At 36.9% G+C, this 25,523-nt stretch overlaps 1 protein-coding gene across 1 annotated transcript; it reads left to right on the top strand.

The window, feature by feature from the left end:
• The first annotated feature begins 8 nt into the window (after positions 1 to 8).
• Positions 9 to 25,523, top strand: LOC124158702 (USP6 N-terminal-like protein). The gene is made up of 10 exons (XM_046533939.1): positions 9 to 235; positions 1,904 to 2,057; positions 5,031 to 5,173; positions 9,048 to 9,279; positions 10,580 to 10,859; positions 13,589 to 13,749; positions 13,921 to 14,067; positions 16,289 to 16,709; positions 20,055 to 20,272; positions 21,807 to 25,523. Exons 2-10 carry the CDS (start codon positions 1,983 to 1,985, stop codon positions 22,728 to 22,730), a joined length of 2,601 nt encoding a protein of 866 aa, XP_046389895.1. The 5' UTR covers positions 9 to 235; positions 1,904 to 1,982; the 3' UTR covers positions 22,731 to 25,523.

Genomic DNA, 25,523 nt, shown 5'->3' with positions numbered 1-25,523 from the left:
TTTTGCGAAAAGTAGGATGATCCAAAGAAAAGACTATGTTTGGGAAACGTAAACTCCTTATCTTATAAGTTTTAAATTCCTTTCGATGACAGTTATCTTTGTAGTTAATTATGAATGGATCATCACTGGAAACCCTTGATCTGTGCAAGTAGTGCATTCGGAGGAAAACTTTCAAGCAAGAAGAAGTTTTCTGCTAACCTTTCGTTGCTGAACTGTCTAGTACCTGTACGAGAAGGTAAGTTGTTTTTCGATGTATATTTTTGCGTATGACCTGTTTAAGCGATGCAATCTTAGAATATATGCATAATTGGGGGTAATTGTCATCTTAAGGTGGACATTTGTGTGGTGAACTTCTGTATTGATTAGAATTTATACTGTCAGAACGTGGCGTTCTGTTCAATATTTACAATCATCTCTAAGTATTGGCAATTGGCTGTTGAAGTTGTATTAATGTTGATTGGGTCTTTTGTGTCTCAGGTAATCATTTCAATTAGACGTTGATGCAATTTGACGCCTATGCTGTATGATATGTATATAAGTATCTTGATGCGGTATCGTTTGTTGACCGTCCATTCCCGTGTAATTTTCTTGGATCAGATGCAAATTAAAAGCATGTTTTTACTGTAAGTCATCGCGTTTCTTAGCCAAATATGAATGTCACGATCATTAGTATTTAGATGCCACTGTGTACGCTTCCGTTTGATTTATGCTCCACGTAGGTAATGATGCTCTACGTTAACTTCGTGCTTTGATGAGTGGGTTCAACACCAAATTAAACCGATTCATAATAATGACACGGTCACACAAAAAGAAATATTTGCAATGGTCTTATATTGCTATGCGTCTTTCTTCGTTGTTTGTCTGTGCATCTCTATGCCGAAGTCGCTGGTCCTTCAGTGCTACACAGTCAGTAGTGTGTCGGACGTTGGATTTGGCCATTTATTCTGTTTTAACACCTTTAATACTATAAATTATTCGTATCAATTGGTATATTTTCAAGCGGGACTGTTCATTGTCATCGCTTTTTTGGAAAATTCCTTCCTTGAATTAGAAATGGGTTTTTGAGGAAGCTAGAACTTCGAATGCGGTTTGGATTTCTGTAACATTTTTGCTTGTGGTTAAGCATATCATGTGCGCTTCATAATTTAGTGCAGTTGGAGTATCGATCGAGGCTTACATGGTTATGAAACTTGTTCCATTATTTACATCAGTCACGGTTTTATGATGCACATCTTTATTTACCTATAACTTTTGCTCTCGCAGCTTTGAGGGATGCCAAATTATGACTGCATTAGATAAGGTGAAACTCAAGTTTTGAAAGCTTTGTAATGTTTGTGGTGGTCGATATTACATTTTTTCGTTTCCATTTTCTTAAGGGCTTTATTGCGTACAGATTATTCATTTCCTGTCAAGAACGTTCTCTCCCAACCTGAGCATTCACCTCCTGGTTTATCTTCTTCTAGCCTCAGAAAATTTATGAAATTTGCAGGGAATTTGATTAGCTAATTTTTGCTCGCATTTTGTGTGTATGCAGTTTTAATTGAACTAGGATTTTGTATAAAATTCGCTGCTAAAATTTTAGATATTGATATTAGTGTCAATACTGCTTATACTTCATCTCACAACTAGGTCAAGGTTAACTGTAATGCACAACTTCAGTAGCTGCCTTGATTACAGCTCAACTGGGTATTATTTTTTTCCTTATTATTATCAATGAAAATACATATTGTGCAAAGTTAAAATCTATGGCCAATCAGTTGCATGTGCCTATTTCTTTCGTTACATCCAGTTCCGAAAGTGAAAACTTTCGTTCTCACCAGTGACTTTTAATATCTATTTATGCTTGGTATTTATTTATATTTAATACCTTGCTCGCTATTTATTTATATTTGATTTCTTGCAGAGAAAGTTATGGCGCTTGATGCGCCGCAATCAATAGTTTATAGTGTGCTGCTAAGTGGAGTGGCAATGGATGGAGGGCGATGAGGGAATCTGAGGGGGGGACAGAAGCCCACGTAGGGGGTAGTAGTGGGGCTACAGATGAAGATGGACGACAGGTAAGGCATGATATCTGCTTTTCTTCTTATTTTAATCATAAATGTCTTTGAACTTCCTTACAGAAAAGTCTTGAGTTGTTACTCATTTTCAAGGAGGAGGTTCACTCAGTGATCCTACCATTAGGTCAGTTTTGTCAATATTCTCCTTCATACAATGATGAGCAACTAAAATTAGCATCCGTGTGCATCTTTCATGCACGATACCGTTACCAGTAACATAACTGGCAAAACTGTTGTGTACTGGCAATTAAAGTGGGTACAAACTGAAAAAAGCCTGGCCCAACTTGGCATTGATGCATTAGTTATAATTGAAGTACAATGAGGTGTGTTGAAATGTATACAGTAAGTAGGGTATCCACTAACCTGGAAAACTAGGGTAACCTGGAACGCTGAGGGAAATTGCTCTTATGGAAAAGTCTGGGAACCTAGCGAGTGTCGTGGAAAAATCGATTTTTGACACATGCAGTTTCTGGCAAAAACTAGGCCAATACATTGAATTTTCTCGACTCATCCATTTAAAAACCTAAGTATGTACTTATAAAATAATTTTTATTAGGCTTTATTATCTGATTTTTCCCATAAATCAATATCCCATCAATAGAAGCTTCCCCTCTAACAACTCTCCATTCCAAGACTTTTCATTTATGTTGTTGCTTACTTGATATTCTTCAGTTATTCACATACATATTGCTCGTGTTTGAAAACTCATTAGCAGAATTCTTTGTGTGCTGGACTGCCGTTTATTTTCAGCTATTTAAATATCATGTTGAGGACATTTTAGATTTGCATTTTTGGAATATGCAGTAAAGAGTGCACAATGTTTGTAAAATGTTGTGGTAATTGCTTGCTCTGTTTTTTCCTTATGTTTTAATAATTGAGCTTAAGTGTTGTAGAACATGTAGATTTTTTATTGGACCATATCGATGTGGGGCTACTTAGGTGCAGAAAATTTACTATAGCCACCTACCCTTACAATAACCACCATATTTAAATTCCAAATGGTTGCCAATTGATGTCAACTGAATGTGAAATTATTGTCGTTGAAATTTAGGCATTTTTTAGTATCCTTTCATTTAAAGCTTGTAAGATGGCATGTTGGTAGAATTCATATTATGAGCAGTACCTTGGAATTTAATTAAAACCCGGTCTCACAATACACATATATGTATAAATCAACGTGTTAATGGATGAATGATACTGGTAGACCGGACCAACATATGTATGATTGCATGTACCAAATTATAACAGATTCTTTTTTGTGTTCATTCATTCTCATAAGTTGGGTAGTTTCAAAATGCATTTCCACATTCATTGTAGCATTCATGCGTGTATATGAACTTGCACATGGTATTTTATAGTGTTACCAGGCCTTTACTGTAGAAAGAAAGATTGTAGGTGCAAATATGACATTAAAGGTTTAACAGAAGTCCTTGTTTATGAGTAAATATCTATGTAATACTGTAGGAGACAAGATCACAAGCTATGATATTTCTTACTTTCCCCAATGAGTGCAGTCAGTTGATTTACAAATATGTTTAGCCGTTCTGCACATATGCTCTTAAAACAAACTTAATATTTGCCTTCCTTAACATTATAGGTTTAGCAGCTTTCTATCCACTGTTTAATTTGCACGTATTTTCATTCCTTCCATATTGTATTGTACATGTATATTTGGCATTTCAAGTGAAATACATACAGGCCCCCTTGAAAAATACCTGTTTATCATGTTGTATAATTAAGAAATTAATACATGTTGTTGAACCATGATAATGATTTACTAGTTGCACACTTGTGACTTTATCAGTGTGGTGCTGTGGTGTAATGGTTTGTGGTTTTGGCTCCTAATCTGATGGTTACATTATCATATCGTGTTGCCACTAAATTTTTGTACTGTAGAGGGAAGAAAATTAGAATATTTTATGGAATATTACCTAACTGCCTACAAATACCAGCTACAATCACCCGACTCATGTGGTGGAAGCAGGAGCTACACCAGAAGGCATTGATGGGGGAAGATCCAGAGAATTCTCTTATCCACGCAATGTAGTGTAAAATATGATACAAGAAGTTCAGGAAACAGAAACAAGAGCAAAGTTGGAAGGTAAGGCTTGTGAACGAGCAGGAATGGAGAAGAAAATTTGCTGCTGCCATTGATGTCAAGCTAGAAGTAGCATAGGAATATGACATCCGTAGCTTGGCAGAGAGATGGCATAACCACAGGAAGACCCATCGCAGAACCATCAGAACAACAACTGGAAAGCAATCAGGTTGAAATCAAGTAATCCTTGGCAGAGGAATACATTATAGCCCTCATAGAAGATAGGAGGAGTAATATGAAGAAAATAGGTAAATTAAACCAAAGAAAGACTTGGCAAGAAGCTAAGGAATCAAGTAATCAGTGAATCAAAGAAAGGCAATACAGAAATGGATTGGAATCAATTGCAAAAGTAATTATGGCAACATGGTGAAGGGTAAATTGGAAATAGCATTGTGTTACCAAAAGACACGTGGGAGAACAAAGGCCTACTCCCCTTGCAAAAAGTCAAGGTACCTAAGTTTGAAGCGTTGTATCTCGATATCTACCTATTTGATTGTACTGAAATAAACTAGAGCTGAAAGGGATTTATTTCTGCCTTTCCTGTATATCATAAGAAATTCATTATTGCATTAACAATATTTTCTCTGGTTTTGTGTGAAAAAAGGTACAGTGTTTGATTCTTGGAAAATAATAGCTTCACATTGTACTATATTTCCTCAATAACTTCTCCCTGTATTGACATGAGGTTTCACACTATAAGGAACAAACTCTTAAAAATGCATGCACCAAAGATGAATTTAAAAAAAATAGTATTTGCTCTAAAAATTGTTGCTAAATAAAACTGCTAATTTTGTTATTTCAAGACTTACATGAAATTTAATAGCTCTCAGTTTCACATTCATGCTCAGTTTCTTCTAATATCCATTGCATTTCAGGCCCTTCTGTTACGAGCAGCTGAGGAAAGGTCAAGTATTGTTGCACGATATCTCCATGGCCGAGAGCCTGGTGCTCAAATTGACCCATGGGAAGATCCTGCATTTGAAATTTACCATGCCACCGATCGATATGGATTCATCCAGTGAGTATTTTTTAATCACTCTATTGATTGTGGTGTTCAGTTCTGTTAGTGCAAGATGATGTATTACTCGTTGCATTAAATAGGGTGGTTTCCTATTATTTTTTTATTGCCTAAATCGAAAGATTATTACTCCTGGAGTACGTATTTCACACTTTTAGATTTTTAAATGACAATATCTGTTTTTCGCGATTAAATGAAAAGTGAAAATTTTCAAGCGCACGAAATGCGACGCTTAAGTATGAATGCCGGGAAATATCTCCGTACGTCGTACTTCTGGTTCCCCCTCCCGCCCGGTGAGGTGACCTTGAGGCGAGGCTTAACGGTGATACGTCGCAGGCTGCTAGGGGGTAGCTGAGTACCTTGCTGGATGGTAGCACTTGGCTTAAAAAAGGTTTATTAATACCTTATCAAACGAAGAAAACTTTCCGACCTTAGCCAGTTTTAATAGGTGATTATTAAGACATGTTTCCCTGAGCTCTGTGCCTCATGCATGCAATGGTAACCTCAGACGATGTATAACTCCTATCCTCTCGTGTAGAAACTAGGTCCCTGTGACGTCATGTGGAGTGGAATCGCATGGGCGCCAATCTGGCCTTTTTCAAATGAGAATAAAATTTGACCATTGCCTAAACCGGTATTTCAAAAACCAAATAATTTGTGTATTATGAATACACTAATGGTGGGTAACGAATCGCAATCAATGCCTTTCGTTTTCTTTGATGAAGGAAACTACACTATTCTTCATCGCTGCTTAATCTTTGAGTTGGATATAGAGATACCATTCAATGTAGCTTTCTTCTATACCATTTGGATGAATCTCTGGCTTTGGAATTTGATGATGGCAAAAATTAGGCAGTATATTCTTTCAAGTAGAGCTGAGGTATTTTAATTTAAAAACCTAATTACATGTTGCGTATAAAAAAAATGTAATCACCAATTCTTGTGTCCAGTTAGAGTAGAGAAGAAAAATGCAGAGAAGACAAGCGAAAGGTTAACTATTTCTTGGTTGATGCATATTACATAAAAATCCAAAAATTCTATGGATGATATATCATTTGCCTTGACCTGGATTCGTGCCAAAAATCCCCAGAATATGGTTGGGCTTGCTTGAGTGCTGATGAACACCTATTATTGGCTCATGCAGGAATTTCTGAAATGTTTAACCTTTGATTTTACCCAAAGAAGAATCATGAAAACTAAGTTTTGATTAGCTCCTTGATTCTGTTGTATTTAAGTATGAGCCATTTATGAAATTCATTATGATCATATGCGTTCCCATGGTATCATGTCTAAATTTTTAGCATCAGGTGGGCTTTGATTTTTTGACATAGTACATAGTACAAATGAAGTGAGGAATTAAAAGTGGAATATACATCCTAATTTTTACGGTAATGATAGAATGTTTGATCTATAAAACTTTCTATGAAAATTTCCACATCAATGCTTTGGAAGTAAGGTCTCAATGTTTCAGAGAATAACTCATCCTTGACTTTAGACCCCATTACTCCTCACAAATCATACTTTACATATGCTTAGATTTTTTCAATACATATTACAATTTTTCTGGATCACGGTTGTTGAAGAATGTGAATAATTAGAACAGCAGTTCCCCCATTTTTATTATTTTTGGTATTAATTAGCTTCTTTTTTTATTTAATTTAAAGTGGCCACTAACAGCAATATTGCCAATTTACAGTTGTCCCGTAACAAGCATGAAAAAAATGCACTAAACATGAAAAAGAGAAGGAGAGAAGTCAGTAAGAAACTATACGAAGAATTGATGCTTTTGATTATCAGAGCGATTAGGTAGAGCTAAGTTTGTGAATGCGTTCTAGTATAGAATAAAGAGATCCATGTTTTGAGGAAGGGAATTGAGAAGGGAGGTGGAAAAAAGTGATTGTTGTAAACTGGTGTGTGGAATACGGTGTGAGTTATCATACAGATGGAGAGAACGTGGAAATTTACGAAAGGAAGGAGTTCAGGATACTCTGTGATGGAGTAGTGGATATTTTAGATTGAAGGTCACTTATTAAGGTACATTTCCTTCATTAAACCATGAGATGTTTTGGCTTTTCTTCATTTTATGTTTCAATCTATTGTCATTCGGGGGAGTCTGCCCAGCTGTACTATGTAGGAGTAACTCAGTAGAGCGATCAGAACTGTGCCCAGGCTTATCAGTAAGTGCAGAATGTTCTAAAACCTCCTCTCTGTGGCAGCAAGAGAAAGTTAATACAGCTTTTTGGGGCTGAGAATGGGGTCATTCAGTCAGACCTAAAATCACAATTCATTGTAAGATATCAGTAGTTGGAGGGGAAAGATGAGCTACGGGATAAAGACAAATCTTCCTCATTCAGCCATTCTTTTCATAAGTTTAAAATGACAGAAAGAACCAAAAAAAAAGTTGCTGCCCATTTTCATATGGAGATGACATCACTAGAATTTTGGTTGGTATACTCAATAATGATGGAAAGAATTTCTCTCTAGAGGGCAAAATAAGGGACCTCATATTCCACAACCATGCAAAATTGCACAAGGTGGAGTAGTGAAGAAGAAGTGAACCACTCCGTAAGAGCTCGTGATGTCACCAACTTAACTACAAAAGGGTTGAGGCAGTCAATTTTTGCAATAAACAGCTAGAATAGTAGCCAATAGGTTGAGAGATGAAAAAATACAAGTGTCTTTATCTTTTAAACAATTACAAGTGATGATAAAATATAATTGGTGGACAAGTCTATTTTCTCTATTGATTTTCCTTTTAGTCATATATGTACCCCCGAATCAGTTACTTTGCCTATTGTTAATATATGTATAGATACATTTATAGCACAACATTTTCAGAGGATTTATTTTTATTATATTTATTTATTTCAAAAGTCCATGTACAGCAATATTGCCAATGTATAGTGGCCCAATAACAAGAAAATATATAACAAGAAAACAAAATACATGTAATGGGAATCAGATAAATAAAATATGCCGAGAATCATATCCTTGAAATTAAAGAATACAAGTACATAAGACTAAATTGAATTGGAGCAGTGGTAAGAAAACGGAAATGTTGCTATTGATGTTTAAAGAGGTAAGATAGAGCCAAGTTAGAAAAGACGTTCAGGAATAGGGAAAAGGGATCAATACTCAGGGAATAGGAATTAAAAAGTGTGGGGATGCGGAAAAATAGTGAGCATTGAATGAATGATAATCTGGGAACTGGTACGTGAAGCAGTGAGTGGGTGCACATTGGGCAGGAGGGCACTCGGAAATTGAGAAAAGAAAGGAGTTCAGGACAGTCTGTGATTGAGTTGAGGATATGGTAGATAAATTTAAGTTCACTTTTAAGGCGTAGAATAGGAAGATTGTGAATGGAGAGAGTAGTTAGAATGGTGTTAGTGGGCCTATTATGCATGTGAGGGGCAGTATATTTTACTATACTTGAGAAGAAGTTAGTAAGAGATTTAAAGGCAGAGAGATTTGACGGAGCTGACATCGCCCAAATAGGAGAACAATGGGTTATCACAGGAAGGACAATTGAAAATTAGCAATTGAATTGTTGAAAAATAGCAACGAAGAGCTTGTGGATCTTTAATTTCCGAGTATCTGTATAGTTGGCCTAAAAGGGACATGGCTTTAAATTTAGATTTGACTCTTTGTTTAGAGGACTAGAAGGATATGATAATGTCTAAAAAATAAATATATTTATTCTATCATCATATCTTTCTAATCCTTTGAAGTAGTTTTTTTTTTCACTAAAAAAATTAAGAAGTATGTGTTTTTCTTTTATTGTGTTTATATTTTATTTTTTAGCTGTGTTGTCTTAAACGTATGTGATCTATTTTTTGTCAATTGCACAAAAACCTTTTTCCTTTTTTGTGAACAGTGACAAGCGTCTACCAAAGACCATTGATCCTCAAGAGGCCAAGAAGAGGGACTTGGAAATGGAACGGGTTAAGAAATGGCTCAAAATGCTGTCATCATGGGACGCTCCATCCACAACAGCAAAACTTAAGAGGAGAATATATAAAGGCATCCCAGATAAGTTGAGAGGTCGCGTGTGGGGTCAAATGCTTGGCCTTGCAAAGTTGCGTGAGGAGCAAAATGGAAAATATGAGGTATACCTTGGGAAACTGCTTGCATTAATTGAGCTATGATTAAGTACAGTATGCTTGTAAGATACATCGTATTTGGATCATTCCATGTGGAATTCATACATCATTCAACTCATCCCTAATAGATTTTTTAAAATCTATTGCTTGAGGCATGTGAAAGTGGTTTTATTTCTTGCTAGAATTCATTTTAAAACCATGTTATTTCGGTGTTATAGAAAATATTGGTGGTGTTATTATAATGCTACAATTTTTCCATGTTTATAGGTGTTTTATTATTTTATGGTTCACGTTTCATGAATACTTCAACTTTTATTAAGCATTTTACACATTTAACACAATTTCGATTGTATAAAACTAAGTGAAAGAAATGGTTCAATTTACATTGGTTCAAGGTATATGAATGGTTCAAGTATGTAGTCTTGGCGAATGCGATTGGCTAAAGGCAAATCCCCACTACCTTATATGTGTATATTTCGAGAGCCATTCCAGATTTTTTGGATTGTCAAGTTTCTCTACACTAAATAAAGCCTTTAAAAATGCTTCAGTATTAGCAACAACAAGCTCCTCCTTCGCTTTCTTTGACTGAGTGACTGTGTGTTCAAATGATAGCTGTCGTTTAGCGGGTCCCCTTTCTTTCGCACGTTTATGTGTATCACTACTGATGTGCTTTAACAAAGTGTCACATCTTTCAAAGTCAAATCTTTTATCGCAAACTTTGCACAGTTATGCTCTTGTCTTTCACATAAAATCCCTCTGAGCTGAACTCACTTGCCCTGGTATGAATGGTATCACTAGCTTTTGGCATTTTAAAATTCCTTTCCTTTGTTCGATATTTAAAGCTGGAATCATTATTAAAAAAACAGTCCAACTGCAAAACACAACCTATCACGATGGTGTTTTCAAACTGAGTGCTGGGTAGCCATGGTATAACCATAGTACTGTATAACTTACAAATTGGCCGAAATGTTTCATGTCATGGGATCCCTTTCAAAACCCCACACCCAGGTGTTGAAGGAAGGTAGGACAGCAGCTAGATACAACAAAATCGCTTAGTTTTGATAACAGCTGTTGCAAATCGGTCAGGAAAGGCAGTGAAAGAACCACACATAACTAAACTTTATCGGATTCAAAGAAACTTGAAAAATTATTTCCCATTTACGTGGCTGTATGTTGCACGATGTGCAGTGATGTGATCTATCATTAGAATTATCTTCCTCTGTACTAATTGTTGCTCTATGCATCACTGTACCTTGTGGAAAATAATGTAAATTTTAACTATCTTTCATTTTTTACCTCTTCACAGATTATGAGAGAGAGAGCCTGGAAATGGTCCCCAGATATCAGACAAATAGATCTTGATGTCAACCGCACATATCGAGATCATATAATGTTTCGTGAGCGTTATGGACTTAAACAACAGGCTCTCTTCAATATCCTTGGTGCATACTCGATATACAATTTGGAGATAGGGTATTGTCAGGGTATGTCTCAGATTGCTGCTCTTCTCCTCATGTATTTTAATGAGGAAGATGCTTTCTGGGCATTATCGGTGCTTGTTGCTGACAGTCGATATGGAATGCACGGTAAGTTATTCCTTGATTGCCTCTATCAACCGAGTGGATGATATATTTTTGTCAGTTTTATCATCAGGAACAATATCCTTACGAAGCATCTTTTGCTCAAGATATTTTATGTATACTTGTCTGCTAGAATTTTATCCAATTCATATTCCCAAATGATTGAAAATTAAACATTGTGTATTTCAAGACTTATTTAAGACTTATCAGGATAATTTTATTTTTTATTTCAATTCTATGCTTATTTTACTACATATTTAATTTAGCTATAATGTTCTTTGCAATGTTGTTTAATATAAATTCACTTTGCAATTTTTTTAAATATTCACTTAGTGAGACTTTTTATTATTCACTCATGCTAAAATAATAATAAAATTTAAGGCTGATGAATTATTAAGAAATTTGAATGATGCCTTACAGCCATTTGGGAATTGCTATCTCTTTATGCCAACAATTCAAAATAATCATGTTATTGACTTATCATCTTGCTGAGTAATTTGTACATTTATGAGGGAGTGACCAGTCGATGAATAAATTCATCAGGCATTCTTAGTCATTTTTAAAGGCATATATATATTTATCCATTTTTAGAAATTTTCTCCCCATTTGTTTTAATGGAATAATACCGTATTTGCACGAATCTAAGACGAGGTTTTTTTCCCTCGCAACTCCTGCGGAAAAGAGGGTTCGTCTTAGAATCGGATGCAAAATTTTTGACATCAAGCAGGTTGCATAATTTACGTCGGAAAAATTATGGACACCTGAGGTTGCCACCTGATAGCAATACAACGAAAAATCAACGTCAAAAATAGCTTAACAGTAATTTAGCATATTTAATTTTGCGTTCAAGTAAAAAAAATCCATTTTTGGGCAGCAGGCAAAGATTCGGTGCGTGCCGATCAGTCGCCGGGTGCACTTCTGCCGAGTCCACAAGATTGCCTGCTTTACCCTGGGTTCGGCTCTATTCAAGTTAAAGCTCGATCAACTCACAAAATGTTCGTGTGATTGGTTACAATTTACCTAAATTGTAACGTTAGAGCCTCAATGCCGTAGTGGGATAAACTGCTACAAAGTCGTCGCATTTTTCTCAGAGCAACAGTAAGATGGCAACATGATTTGCCTCTGATTAGAGAAATCGATTTAGTTGTGATTCCGTGCCTTTCAGAGTATTACGATGGCAGAGAAAAGAAATTATTACACTGCCGCTTTCAAAAGAAAAGTTATTCAGTGGAACTCCGATCTATCGTACCCGTATTGATCATTTTCCCGCATTCATCGTTCGCCGTTTCTGGTCACAAATAAGGTTCCATATAGACAATGTAATTTTTTCCCAAATCTCAAAAGTATCGTTTTTCCGCATTGATTGTTTGAAGATCGTGGTCCCGACGTATAATTTTCCCACATCAATCTTTTGACGAAAATGAGACGAAATAAATACAATGTGTCATTTATGGCTAATAACTACAGGCACATAGATTAAATATTCCACACGAAATGAAATTACCATTGGGAGAAGCTAAAAGCCTTGGGGTAGTAGCATAAGCGCATTTCCCAAGATCCGCTATCCACCTCCATACATCTCTCGCCTCCCCCCTCTGAGGCTTTCCTCTTCTCCAAAATCAAACAAAAGGTCCCAGCTAGGGCAGGGATCGTATTACGAAGACCTTAGCTTCGAAAAAAATATCAAGTTACACGAGAACAATAGAAACGCGTTTCACACCCCCCTTTTCTCACCCACTGACCTTTTTCAGCCTACTTGCTTAAAGTTCCCGGTTTCTGGAGGTCAACCGCTGCATCCAATCACCTATTAGCTCAAAAGGTGTCTAACAATGAATTTCGGCAATTGGTATTATACTTTTATTAGGCTGGAATATTTGCAATGTGCTCGTAATTCAAAAAAGAACGAGACCAAACACGACATTAATAACGTTATTTAAGAATTTTTAAGCAAGGAACTAGTTGGAAAAATACGATGGTGATTTTTGGCGAAACTCGATATCCTCGTTGCTGAGCTTCTCAGCAGTTAATGCGGCATTTTTTTCCGAAAACAGGATATCAGGTTATTATCAGTTATCAATTTACAAGTTATACCATAAGTCTCACTTGTCAGAGTTACTGAGGAAGGGATACCGTCTCAGGATATTTTGATCCTCCATACTAACAATCCGAATTCATCCGCCCATCTGACGCTACGCTAATTAGAGAAGAATGGGTAAGTTGCCCTATCGTTGGGACAAAAAATTTCATGGCGCAGTCATATGGTCATGCTTCACCCCCTGCAGTATGCTCTGTGTACGCCGAACGCGATAGAATAGCTCGTACGAGTGGTTACATACTTTCCAGGGTGGCTTGCCTTCTTACCACGGAGTGTTTTCCGTGTGGGTTTAATAAATTCAGGTTTCATTTTCACTAGTTTAATTTTATTCGTCTTCGGACCATGGCCCCTCCGAAGAAACTATTAGTCAAATCAACAATAAAACTCAAGTGTCTCGATTAAGTACCACTATTCCTGTCATTACGCGCCAAAAATCCTGCGTTTCCTGGGACATAGGCAACATAGCCAAACATTCGCGCATTGATAGTTTTCCCCTAGAAAATTTTTTTCCCATAGTGGAGTTCCAAAAAAGGGGGGGTCGTCTTAGAATCGTGTTCGTCTTAGATTCGTGCAAATACGGTAATTACTTTTATTGCAGCATTTCAGTTATAAAAATATGCAATTATTTATTGTTTTTCAGGTTTTTTCATCCCAGGCTTCCCAAAATTGCTTCGTTATCAGGAACATCATGACAAAATAATGACCAAGTTTTTGCCAAAATTGAAGAAACATCTCGATAAAAATGGAGTAGATACTGGAATCTATACCTTAAAATGGTTCTTTCAGTGCTTTCTTGATCGGGTTAGTATTCATTTTTCCTTGTTTACAGTAGAGTTTCATTTTTGTTACATCAGATTTTACCATCACTAGAATTTTTGTCAGCTAGTCAAAAGAGTGTTACTGACCATTTTCAAGCTGAGGAAGTATCTATGCAATGTGACGTCTCAATCCTCTATCATCTCCGAATTTCAGGTGCCGTTTAAATTAACATTAAGAATATGGGATGTATTTCTTCATGAAGGTGAAAGGGTACTTACTGGAATGGCTTATACTCTACTTAAACTTCATCGACGAACTCTAATGAAAATTGGGATGGACGAGATACTTCACTTTCTCCAGGTACTTGCATATATATTTATCTTAGACATAGTGGTAAGTGAATGCTGCTCTGTAAGCCTTTGAATTTTACTGTTAAGGGTTCAAATGAATACATTTATGTTAATCATGTTACTACTGAACTTAAGTGCCAGCATTGGCTTTTAAATAGGGATGGTCAGATTGGATACCTCGGATCCAAATATCCGCGGTTATTACCCTCCACCGGATACTTCAAATACAAATCCACCAAAGATATCGTTTTTTTTTTGTAGTAGTATTTACATTTTTTTTTAGCTCTAATTGATTGACACAAAGTTTTTTTTTAGTTAGAACAAGACTATCCCAATATTCTGCATTGTCCAAACAGCACAATTTTCAAAGAAAAGCACAGCATTATCACCATCAAACAACCAGAGACAGACTGGGAGCACCATTAGCATATATCACATGGCTTGCCCAGCTTTACATTGAAGGAAACGACATCACAAATTAGCAAGATCTGACATCTTCGTCTTTAACACCCTTATTCGTAGCCTCTTTGCTTGAAAGACGGAGAGTGCACGCTCCTTCCCCTCCACCTCTCCTTTACGTCCTTCTGCTGCCCACCCCTTCCTCACGCTGAGCAGTCATTTCTTTCTGTTCCCGCAACTTGTCGCACGTGACATCAATGTTGTTCTTAACATTGTTAAATGAGTGGCAGATTGTGCAGTTGCAATTTAATTAAATTATGTACTGATAAAACTTTCGTTCAACGTGTAGAAACATTTTTGTTGAGACAAGGAGAACTCAATGAATCCCATGTTTGTGCACTATGGCGTGTAATTGTTGCGAGGAAGTGCAAAGTCCACCTCACCACAACTGAAGGATTTGCAGGTGAAACACAAGCCAGTATGTGATAAGAAAGTGATAAATTTTTGGGGAAACATTTGTGAGGAAAATTAGAAAACAGTGGGTTGGTTTATCCGCAGATTGAAACGTATTTTCATCACTAAATGCAAATGTACTAAATTGCTTAGATACTCAATGTGTGAAGATATTATGTGTCTAAAAAATAACTTGAAAGCTCATAAAAATGATTTATTAATGATTAAAAATATTAAAGTGTGTAAGAAAATCTAAATATCAGTCCTTTGATTGTATCTATCTAGAAGAAAATTGAATAATTGCTTTGTTTTATGGCAGGCATTTAAAAATAGATTTGGATCCAAAATAACTGAAGATCCAACACCTGAAATAAAGTATGCGATCCGAATCTGGATCCAAAAAAAATCCTGGATGTGTCCATCCCTACGTTTAAGCTATATTTGCTCAATTTCTTTTTGCTGACCTTTAATAGGCTCTCTTGGCTCTTTTTCCAATCATATTCTAAGAGAAAACATTCCAAATCTTAAGTCAGTTCAAGAAAACATGTCTGCTTGGTAAAATACCAAGAAAATATTCTGATTATTATTCTTTCATGCGACTGACGTATTGAAATATGTTCATGTCATGTTTATGTAGGGTTAGTTTAACTGTAATAGTGTTTGTGTAATTCCACCCCAATTCAAATTCCTACCACTTCTATTTCTCTGTGTAGTTTTGTTCATATAAGAAGATACCTTAGTTCAAGTGGTAGAACACTCGGGGTGACTTTTGGAGATCCTGGTTTTCATCCTGGACAAGGCAAACAATATTTTCTCTGTAGAATATTCATCTTGTAAAGAGTGAAAGGAGTATTTTTTAAAAACTTCTCCTGGAATGTTGGGACAGAAAATTATTTTGCTTTTTGGCTTGGTAAAGATTAAAGAAAACAGATTTTGGTTTTAAGGTTTTTGCAGTGATTAGATGAACTACTACATCCCATTTCTGGGTGTACTGCTGCAGTCTCCTGATGACATTCCCAGCTGGAGGAACGAAACGTTGAGTTCAATATTCAGAACACAGCAGTACACCCATCTTTTCTATCCATCTCTACACCTATCTCTTCTTCTTTGAAGAAAACTACACAAAAAAGTAAGATCCTTGGGGTTAAAATGGTAGAATGTCCGGCATGAATTCAGGAGATCTGGGTTTGAACCCCGTTCTAGATTTATCCTCGTTCTAATGATTTCTCCTTTTCCCACTATAAATGCAATAACAGGTGACTCTCTATAGGTATGCTTGAGGCTAGTCCAAGGTTTTTTTTTCATTGAACTATTCACCTCTTTTTTACCTTCCAATCCTCCTTATTAGTTACTGTATTCATGTTGTCATATTTCCCCAGGTCCGTTTAGAAAGAGATTTTGGCGTCGATGATGATGCTGTGATGACTGCATTAGAGAAGAGTATGGATGAACTCCATCGCCAGAAATTGGATCGTGCTGGCGCATCCCCACCAGCTGAGCTACCAAAACGCCCTTTTGGGACTTTTTTGGGGGGTTCGGAGGGAGAGGGTTCAACCGGCGTTTCAGGGTCAGCGCTGCACGGCGTCATGCCTGGTAGTGGAGGGTCATTTGACAGGCGTGTTGGGAGGCGTAGTGAATTCTCCGAGGTTGAAAAGGCCACAAGGGAGAGTGTAGCCATGAGAAGAGATGAGGCAATAACCAAAGCCCAAATTGAGGATGAGGAAGCTGAGGATGATGACATTGACGAAAGCAGAAATACGCTTGCTGGTCAAACCAATGGGAAGAGAAATTCAGTGGGAGGTAAAGTATCATTGAATTTACTCCATTCTAATTATATAATTTTGTAAATAATTATACTTTTGTGGGGTGACCAAGATTGTCTGGAGTGCCATGATTGTGTGGAGTGACCATGATTGTCTGGAGTGGCTGCTGATCGAAGAGTCTTGGGTTCAAATGTTGTATGAAGCCTTCGGACACACACTACCAAAAGTTGTTGAAGAGTAAGGTAGACCAAAGAAAAGAACTAGGTCCCCTGCCCTGAATGTGTCCAATTCACATGCCTTTGCCTTAGTCTGGGGTGATCTCTACCCATCTAATCTAATATGTGGTTTTAATGTCTAAGTGAGCTAATACTTGTGTGCATATAATTTTGGAGGTTTGTTTCAGAGTCTCATCTCTCATTTGGATAATTTGTTACATTATTGGTTGATGTTGAGTTCTGGTTGTTGATTTTGCAGTAAGTTCAGAATACTTGGGCATGTAATGTAGCGAAGTACAGGTGAATGTGGTGCTCAGGGTAGTAGTGGCTACCTATCTGCTGGTGTATCAGCTACTTATTTGTATTCTACGGATTTACCTTGCTTACAAATATTTTGATGAAAGAAATTTTAAAATTCATTTCAGAAAGGAAGTATGTATCCAATGTGCCTGAAAAATTCCTGGACCCTATCCCGCTCCCAGGACCAGATAGCTCCTATCCTTATCTCATACCCACTCATTGTGAATCTTCTGCACTACCACTCCTTCCAGTGATCCCAATCCAAAGTGCATCATGGATATAGAGCAAAAGCAAGAAATGGTATAAAATGAAGAGGAATTGTGAGAGGTTATGAGAATGGTGAATATAATGCATTGTGTTTGAAGGTAGTTAGTGATCTACATTTCAGATTATACAATGTCAGTTTTATAAATAAAGACTCAAATGAAAAGTTATTCTATATAATCGGCCAATATTGAATGTCTATGCAAAATCTGGGGAATTCAAGGTGACATCTAATTTTATTATATTTCAAACTTATGGATCTTTCATGAAGATAGTGTTCATTCTGGTTAACATGCCTAATTCTTATGAATAGTCTATAGAATGATGTAAATGAATATCTATATCTTATGGGCTTCATTCCACATTTATTCTGGATGACAGTTTTGCTGGCATTGCTGTGGGCTTCCTCAGGTCACTGAAATAATGATGCAGCATCTTTTCTGCCTTTTATATCTTACAATTAGCCGTTGGTCAATCTTTCACTCATATACTATGGAAGTTATACATCATCATGAAAGTACTTACCATTGAAGAGAAAGTCCTTGATAGTAGAAATGCTAACTGTAGTTTCTTGGTCTAGTAATCAATGATAACCTGGGCTGGTCTGACCACTTGAAGTACACAATGAAAAAAATTACTCTTGGAATCTTCATGATTAGAAAACTAGCTCCAATTGTTGCTCTAGATGCCCTGAAACTCGTATTTCACTCAAAAATCCAATCTGACTTTTCATATGGCATCTTATTCTGGGCTAATGACTACATTTCCCACAAGATTTTTTCCCTGCAAAAGCTGGCTATGAAAGTGATTTTCACCTCCCTCCCAGTAACCTTGGCAGACCATAATTCAAGAACCATACCATTCTCACACTTCCATTCCTTTGCATGCTAAACTGTGCCTCATTTGTCCAACAAAACCCATTAATATTCTCCTCTCACCATGATGTGCACCCCTACGACACACAAAATAGCACTAACATCCACTTATCCCAGAGCTCATGGTTCTCATTGTGCAGCCACAATAATCTATAACAGATTCACATCCAATTTTAAATCACTTTTTTCTCTGTCAGTGTTCAAGCACTATGTGAAGAATCTATGTAATTGTTGACTAAGTAGAGTATTGCATTTCTGAATTTTGACATCGGGAGTGTAATTGCTGTAACACTAGAACTTATTTTTTTAAACTACATCCTGTAATGCTCTTTGTTTTACTACTTTGTTGTACCTTGATGTATATTTTTAGCAATTTCTATGTTACTTGTTAACTGATAGGGACCTGTTTTGTTCTTTTACCCAAAAATCCTGCCATATGACCATGACTTCCCAGTTCCAAGTTTCCCACTTCTCTGGGTACTATTCTTCCGGAGCAACACCTGGTGGCCTGCTAGTAATCAATAAATATCAAATGACATCTCTATCACAAATTATGACTATTAAAAAAAAAACATTTTCAGCCTCTTAGTTCAATGGATTGTACGATCAAAACAAACTAACTGGATTGTTTACCCACGCGTGAACATGCCAAGTACAATTGTCCATATGAAGAACATGATGTGCCTTAAAGCCACAAAAAGGCATTGTTTGGCCTTGAGACTTATCGAATTGCGAAAGCCAATCTAATTGGAAATTGAACCCATTTGTATTCAATTAGCACCTATAACGAAATAATAGGGGTTCAAGGTAGTAATACATCTCCTTGGAACATGCCATTCATAATTTATGGTGACAGAAAAAGATTTCAAGCAACATAAACAATACTGATGGTCATCAAGGGAACAGTAAGCCAAAAACGCTAAAATTTCAGCTTTTTTTGCATGTTTTTTTCTAAATTCACCGTAAATCACAAAGAAAATGAAATTGGATTGCAAGAATAAGACTGTGCATTTCTTTCCAATGGTATATGTCTCAACTTAATGTGACCATTATCACTAATTTAAGAATGCAAAAGAAAACAGGTTTGCAGGCATTAAAAACGAACTTTACATGTATTTCTTATGTAGATGATTCAGGGCCCAATCCAGGGCCTCATGGGCCCTGGAAAAGAATGAAAAATAGTTTTCAACCTTTTCTCAGTCTTGCTGAACATACACATTTCGGAGCAGTTCGTCTACAAAAAACGGTCATTTGAGAATTTCATATATTAGATACATATTATGTATTATATGTTAATTAAGTTACTGAAGGCGGGAGCTTATGTTGAGCTATTGCAAGATCAGAGCTACCCTCAGATTGATGAATGTCCTTTGGTTTGAAAATAAAATTTTATATTAGTTTATTAATGAATCATTAACACACAGATACACGTTTTGATAAGATTAGTGTATAACTAACTCGATATTACAAATATTTAAAAATTAGTGTGCACATATCCTTGAATTTGATTTTTGTGATTATTTTCTCCCCTGTTTTCTTTCCCAAAATCTCTGGGAAAAATAATGGCTGGACTAATTGAGTGCAAGTGACTTATTTTTTCCAAAATTGAATCCTCTTAACTTACAGGAGTAATGCAGTGTTCAGTGAAATTTGGATTTATTCGCTTATTTCCTTTACTTTTATAAAAATGAGCCCTAATGAGACTTTTTTTGCTTGATTCCTCAATAGGTTCCAAGTTTTCCTTTGACCCAAGCATAGATGATGCAAGTTCAGTAGCTGGAGGCCATGGGCATGGAGGAGGGTCATCTGTGGGCGGTGGAGGGTGCAGTGTGAGCGGTGGTGGTCTTGGAAGCTTTGCTGGAGCTGGTTCGCATCAATCCCTTGCTGGAACAAGTGTCACATCCACTGCAGACCTCAGTGTCTTCTCAGCTACCAACCGATCTCAGGTTAGACATTTTTATCTTACGTATTTCTAGATTTATAGCAATGTTGCCATTAAAATATTTTACATAAATATATTATGTGTATATATTTTCTGAAGAGCACTCAAAACATTTTAAAATTTTACTGATGATACTTGATTGCTTCATGAATCAATATTCCGCTCTTGTACTGCCAAGTGTTGGCTTCCCAAGCAGATAGGTCTCGCATTGCGATCTTTACTTATTACATGCTGGTTTTCTTCTCAACTCAATTTGTTGCAAATTCCAACTGGAACACCACTGTAACTTCAAGGTGTAACTTGGTCTTATCTTAAACAAAATGGCTAGCATGGTCACCAATGCTGCAGCTGAAACTAAGTATGTTCTGTCTTATCACATGAATGCCCTCAGGGTCTTGGGTATTGCAGCACTTTCACTCTGACTGGGAAGAAAATTAAGGAAAGGGGTGGGAACAACTTACATAGTTGCTTCGTCCCTGACACATAGGAATGAATTGCATGTCAAGGTGGTTTTCCCAATCTTCGTGTGGAAGTGAATCATGTATGTGAAGGATGAAGGACAAAATGAGGGAGAGAACGGCATCACCCCACTCAATTCAGTCACATTTCTAATTTTTCATACCGAAATTGTACATTATTAGCAATAAAATATGAGCCTTTTATTTTCCTTAAGCTCTTGCACCTTGAGATAAGCGTAATGGTTACCAAGGAGTCATGGAAAGAAACTATCTTAAGTAGTGGAGATATTCCTAGGCATTAGGAAAAAATACATTGATAGTGGCAAGCAAGTCTTGATTACAGTTGAAAATTGAAAGGAATGTAGAGGACATAGTTGATTGGCGGCCTCGGTGGCTGTGGGGTAAAGTCCTCGCCTGCCAAACCGTAGGTCACGGGTTTGAATCCCACCTGGGTAGGTGGTCCCTATCCAGGGCATGGATGTTTGTGTCGTGCTTTGTTAATTTCTCCATTGCAAAGGCCTCTATGTGCTGTTTACGGGGAAGTTGAAAATAAATAAATTATGTGCTGTTTGGAAATAGGGATGTATGTACCTAGTAATAATTCAAACAGCTGTAGTAATTGTCCACTCTTTTTAATTTGCTCAGCGGGTTTCAATGTTTTCACATGATTATCAAAAGACATTATTGAAACCAGTTGAGCAAATTATAAAGTGTGGAAAATTACTACAGCTGTTTGAATTATTACTACCCATTAATTTCCACCAAGGCAACTCGTCGACAGTCAAACTGAAGGATGTACCTGTCTGCAAGAAAGCAGAAGGCTGCTTTTTTCAACTAGAATTAAATTAGAATCAGAAATATTATTTTATACCTGCTTTGTAGTGAATTTATCTGTTCCTGTTTTTCGCATTGATTGGAATTCAAGCATTTGAACCGTGTAGTTGTGTTATCTCAGCTTGTTAATCTTAAGGTCTAATTCAATTCTCAACCCAGGGTAATCATGAATTTCGCACTGCTCAGTATTGTGTAGGAAATATCCACTTGTACTAGTTATGCTCAAGGATTCCTGTATCTTTTCAGGCCCTCAATGACAATAGTCTTGACACGCACAGTGATAAAAGCAGTAACCTGAGTTCATGCTCTGCACCTGGCAGTGTGCAAAATCAGCATGGGGCCAGCATCAGCTGCTCATCTCCGACAATCCCTTACATGCTCCACAACCCACATTCGCTGCACGAGGATGACGGAGAAGTGAGGCATGTTTATCATTCATCAAGGCACACTCATCCCTCCCGCCAAGATAGTGCCCATGCATCTTCATCCCCATCCCCATCGTCACGCTCAGCCACCCCCAAAGCTCTCCAGGCCAGTCCACCCCATAATGGTAGTGGATCTGATTTATACCGGCGATCCAATACTCCGCCTGTACCACCACCTAGGTCACGCTCAAACTCGCCTGCCTCTCGTCCAACCTCTATGGCACAGTCTCCGAGGCCCATCCGTTCCTCATCTCCCCTCTTATCTCCTCCCCCAGGGTTAGCCAAGTCTCCCAACACTAGGAGCAAAAGCCCAGATGTTGTGCGAGTTTTTGTCCCTTATCCACCGACACCATCGGCCACCCCTTCTCCTCCGCCCGCCTCCCCAGTATTGACCCCTACCTCCAATAATTCAACTGCCTCTGTACATTCGTCCGTCACCTCTGCAAGACGATCTCCGCCCCATCAGCAGCAAGTCCCTCCACCCGTTCCGGCAAGAAATGGGATACCAAACCTCCCGATGGACGGATTGGGTAAGAAGCCAGATCCTAACAAGATTCGCATACGGGTCCCTGACCCTGGAAGTGCTAATGACTTTAGAAGGTCAACTTCTCCTAAATTAGAAAAGTTTGGAGATAATGGAGAAGAGGAGGAAGATGCTGAAAAGACTCCCCTGGTCGAGCATGGCAAACTACGTCCGTTTCACATCGATGCACCACCTGAAGATCACATGATAGACCTCAAGTGAAGTGGGTGGGCAATGTATAGTATTTCTTGATTCTGTTACTCAATAAGGATTTCACCCATAAGATTTGAGCTGTACCATATTCTCTTGGTGTTGTGCTCAACTGAGAAAATACTAGCTGTATGTTATTGAGATTCTTTGGGGCTCAAAAATCTTCCATGACATAGGAAATTTATTATCTAATGCCCTGTTGATTTATTAAGTTTCAAGTTGCATTTTTTGTGAAGTCTCTTATGTATTTTTGAGGTAACTTTTATTGCATTACATTCCATGCATAACTCATTGTATAATAATTTAACTGTGGAAATGATGTTGCATTAGATATTGATCAAGCTCCCCTGCATGGCAAGTTTTGAGTGGTAGTGTCATATGAGCTCAGATCTTGTATAAATACCATCTGTGATGGTTCTCTCAAATTGTATTTGTGTTCAATAGAGGAAGTTTTATTGTGGGTCTTGTAAAAAGTTTCTTACTTAGCAGTGATTTTATCCTCAAGAGTTGAAAAGCATTTTAGTCATTGGGCATTTATAGGAAGGTACAGACTCATTTCATTGAAACCTTCCATGAAATATATGTCCGTATCCATGGATCATGGCTGTCATGATCTTTCTGGCGAGGTTAAATTTTCATGGCATCTGTACAAGTTCCATTTGATTTCAAGTGTTTAATTTAATTTTGTTATGTTGTATTTATTTTGTTTCCCCCAAGGTATTTTTTAGTAAATTTCGTTGCAATCATACTCTCTATGTTATAAGTTGAGTTTTGTTACTGTATATGCATGCCTTGTGCTGTTGATGATTATCATTTATAGGAAACGCCAGAATGTGGTGTGCAAATGATTTAAATGTTAATAAGAGCTCATACTACTTTAACGTAAATCATACAGATTTATACCTCAGTAGTGAAGATTAGTAAGCTATCTTCATCATTATTATCTTGCCGTATTTGGTCATAAATAATGTATATATCTGACTAGTTATTTTTTTAGAAAAAATAAAAAATCAAATCTATAATGTCAGTATGTTCAAAAAAGTATCTGTAATTAGTTCATTTGGAAAAACAATGATTGGAGATAATGTTTTAAAGGCTTGGATTGATGATTTTTGATATAGTGCTGGTAAAACTGCAACACTATGCTACTGCTACAAATCATGATTCTTGTAGCTCAGGGCTTGATTGGAATTGAGTGCACCATGTTTTGGTGCTCATGCTTGTTTTAGGACCATCCCCTCTTTTACTAAATGTAAATTGACTCACAATTCAAAAGATTAGAATTTAGTCTTTTGTATGGACCCGATTCTGATTTGTGTCTCTTTTTTATGTAATTGTGAACTTTTAAAGCAGCCATGTATCTTTATGGAAAGAACATGGTTCATATAGTATATTTCATGGGGTAGTGTGAAGCTTTCCAGCTTGATTTTCATATTTGAAGTCTTGTTTATCTTCATAGAGAAATGTAAGAAATTGGAGCTACCCAGTAATAATAATAATACTCTAGTCCTGTCATTGCTAACTGCCCAATATTTTACTGTTGGAGGGTACTATCTTTTTTCATTCCAGGATGTATGCTTTTTTTTAGTTCCTCTGCGCATTTCTTATAAATTTTCAGAATATGGTAGGGAAGCATTTGATATATTTCTCATAATTTGGTCATATTGACATTTACTTAATGGAAGTGTCATGTGCTTCCTTTTGAAATTAATGCTAATTATGATGATCTCCTCCTCTTCAAAATTGCCTTAAGCATTTGGTGGGTTGTTATTTGCCTAGCTACAGTTTTTTAAACCAATCATTTGTGTACTCTGCTAGTAATTAAAACAGGTACTTGCTCCATAGTTGATATTTGTGATGTTATTTTTAGAGGCTATTTCAAATTTACGTCCAGCTCTGGTACGGATTGTGTTTTGTTATGCATTGCCAACCCTAACCGTTGAAGCCTTAATTTTCAACATAAGACAAGCATCTTGCATCATTATATTTGAAATGTTCTTGTAGCTTGGAATAAAATGGCAAAGGTATACAAAATCCAGTGTGACAATAATAAGAGCTTGTGATAAGAAATTGGAGTGTATGTTCAGTAAGTGATAAAAGTCATGGCCTGCAGATCTGCACCTTGCTTATGATTGGCGAGCATAGTTGTTGGGGTTGTAATTTATTTGCCTTCAACATGTTCCTTCAATGTAGGTGTTCCTTAATGTTTCTGGCTCCAAGCAATAAATCAGCCTTGCAAACTTAAGATTCTACATATTTAGTCAAATTTAACCTTCTAATGAATGGGATCCCTTCTGTATTTATGGTGTATTATTCTACCAGTTCAAGATGTCTTTTATCGTGAGTGGAGGATTTAATTTATTTTGTGTGTTGGTAATCTTTAAGTGGTAAAAGTTCATTCAAATGTGCATTGAGCAGTGTTCTTGTTAGGAAGTGCTGTATTTTCACCGATGTCGGCATGTTCAAATTGATGTGTCTTCTCAGTCCAAACATTAGCATTCCTGTGTAACAGGCGTTTGGAAGAATGTTTGAGTCCATATCAGTTTCCGAGTGAAAAGTGCAAATGGCGAAAGCTTGTAAATAGAAACTTAAATGTTCAATATGTACATAAATAAATGTGTCTAATTTGAAAGCGTAAACAAAATTAGCATGCTACTAAATTATTGATGGCAAAGCCCTGAGTATCGCAATAAGTAGCATAATCCTGTACATTGCGTGTCTGTAAAGAAATTTTTGTAACTTAGAGGAATGTTGGTCGAAAGATATCTATATAAGACATTTTTGAATAAAACGCCTAAGTTGAAA

The sequence above is a fragment of the Ischnura elegans genome, chromosome 5 (assembly GCF_921293095.1).
Source record: "Ischnura elegans chromosome 5, ioIscEleg1.1, whole genome shotgun sequence".
NCBI classification, from domain to species: domain Eukaryota; kingdom Metazoa; phylum Arthropoda; class Insecta; order Odonata; family Coenagrionidae; genus Ischnura; species Ischnura elegans.
This window is presented reverse-complemented; position numbering and strand designations above follow the sequence as displayed.

Bases quoted from the DNA above. Each gene is read 5' to 3' on its own strand.
- LOC124158702 (XM_046533939.1), top strand. From the start codon at position 1,983: ATGAGGGAATCTGAGGGGGGGACAGAAGCCCACGTAGGGGGTAGTAGT. The intron at 2,058-5,030 runs GTAAGGCATGAT...ATTGCATTTCAG, and splicing joins CAGATGAAGATGGACGACAG to GCCCTTCTGTTACGAGCAGC. The intron at 5,174-9,047 runs GTGAGTATTTTT...TTTTGTGAACAG, and splicing joins GATCGATATGGATTCATCCA to TGACAAGCGTCTACCAAAGA.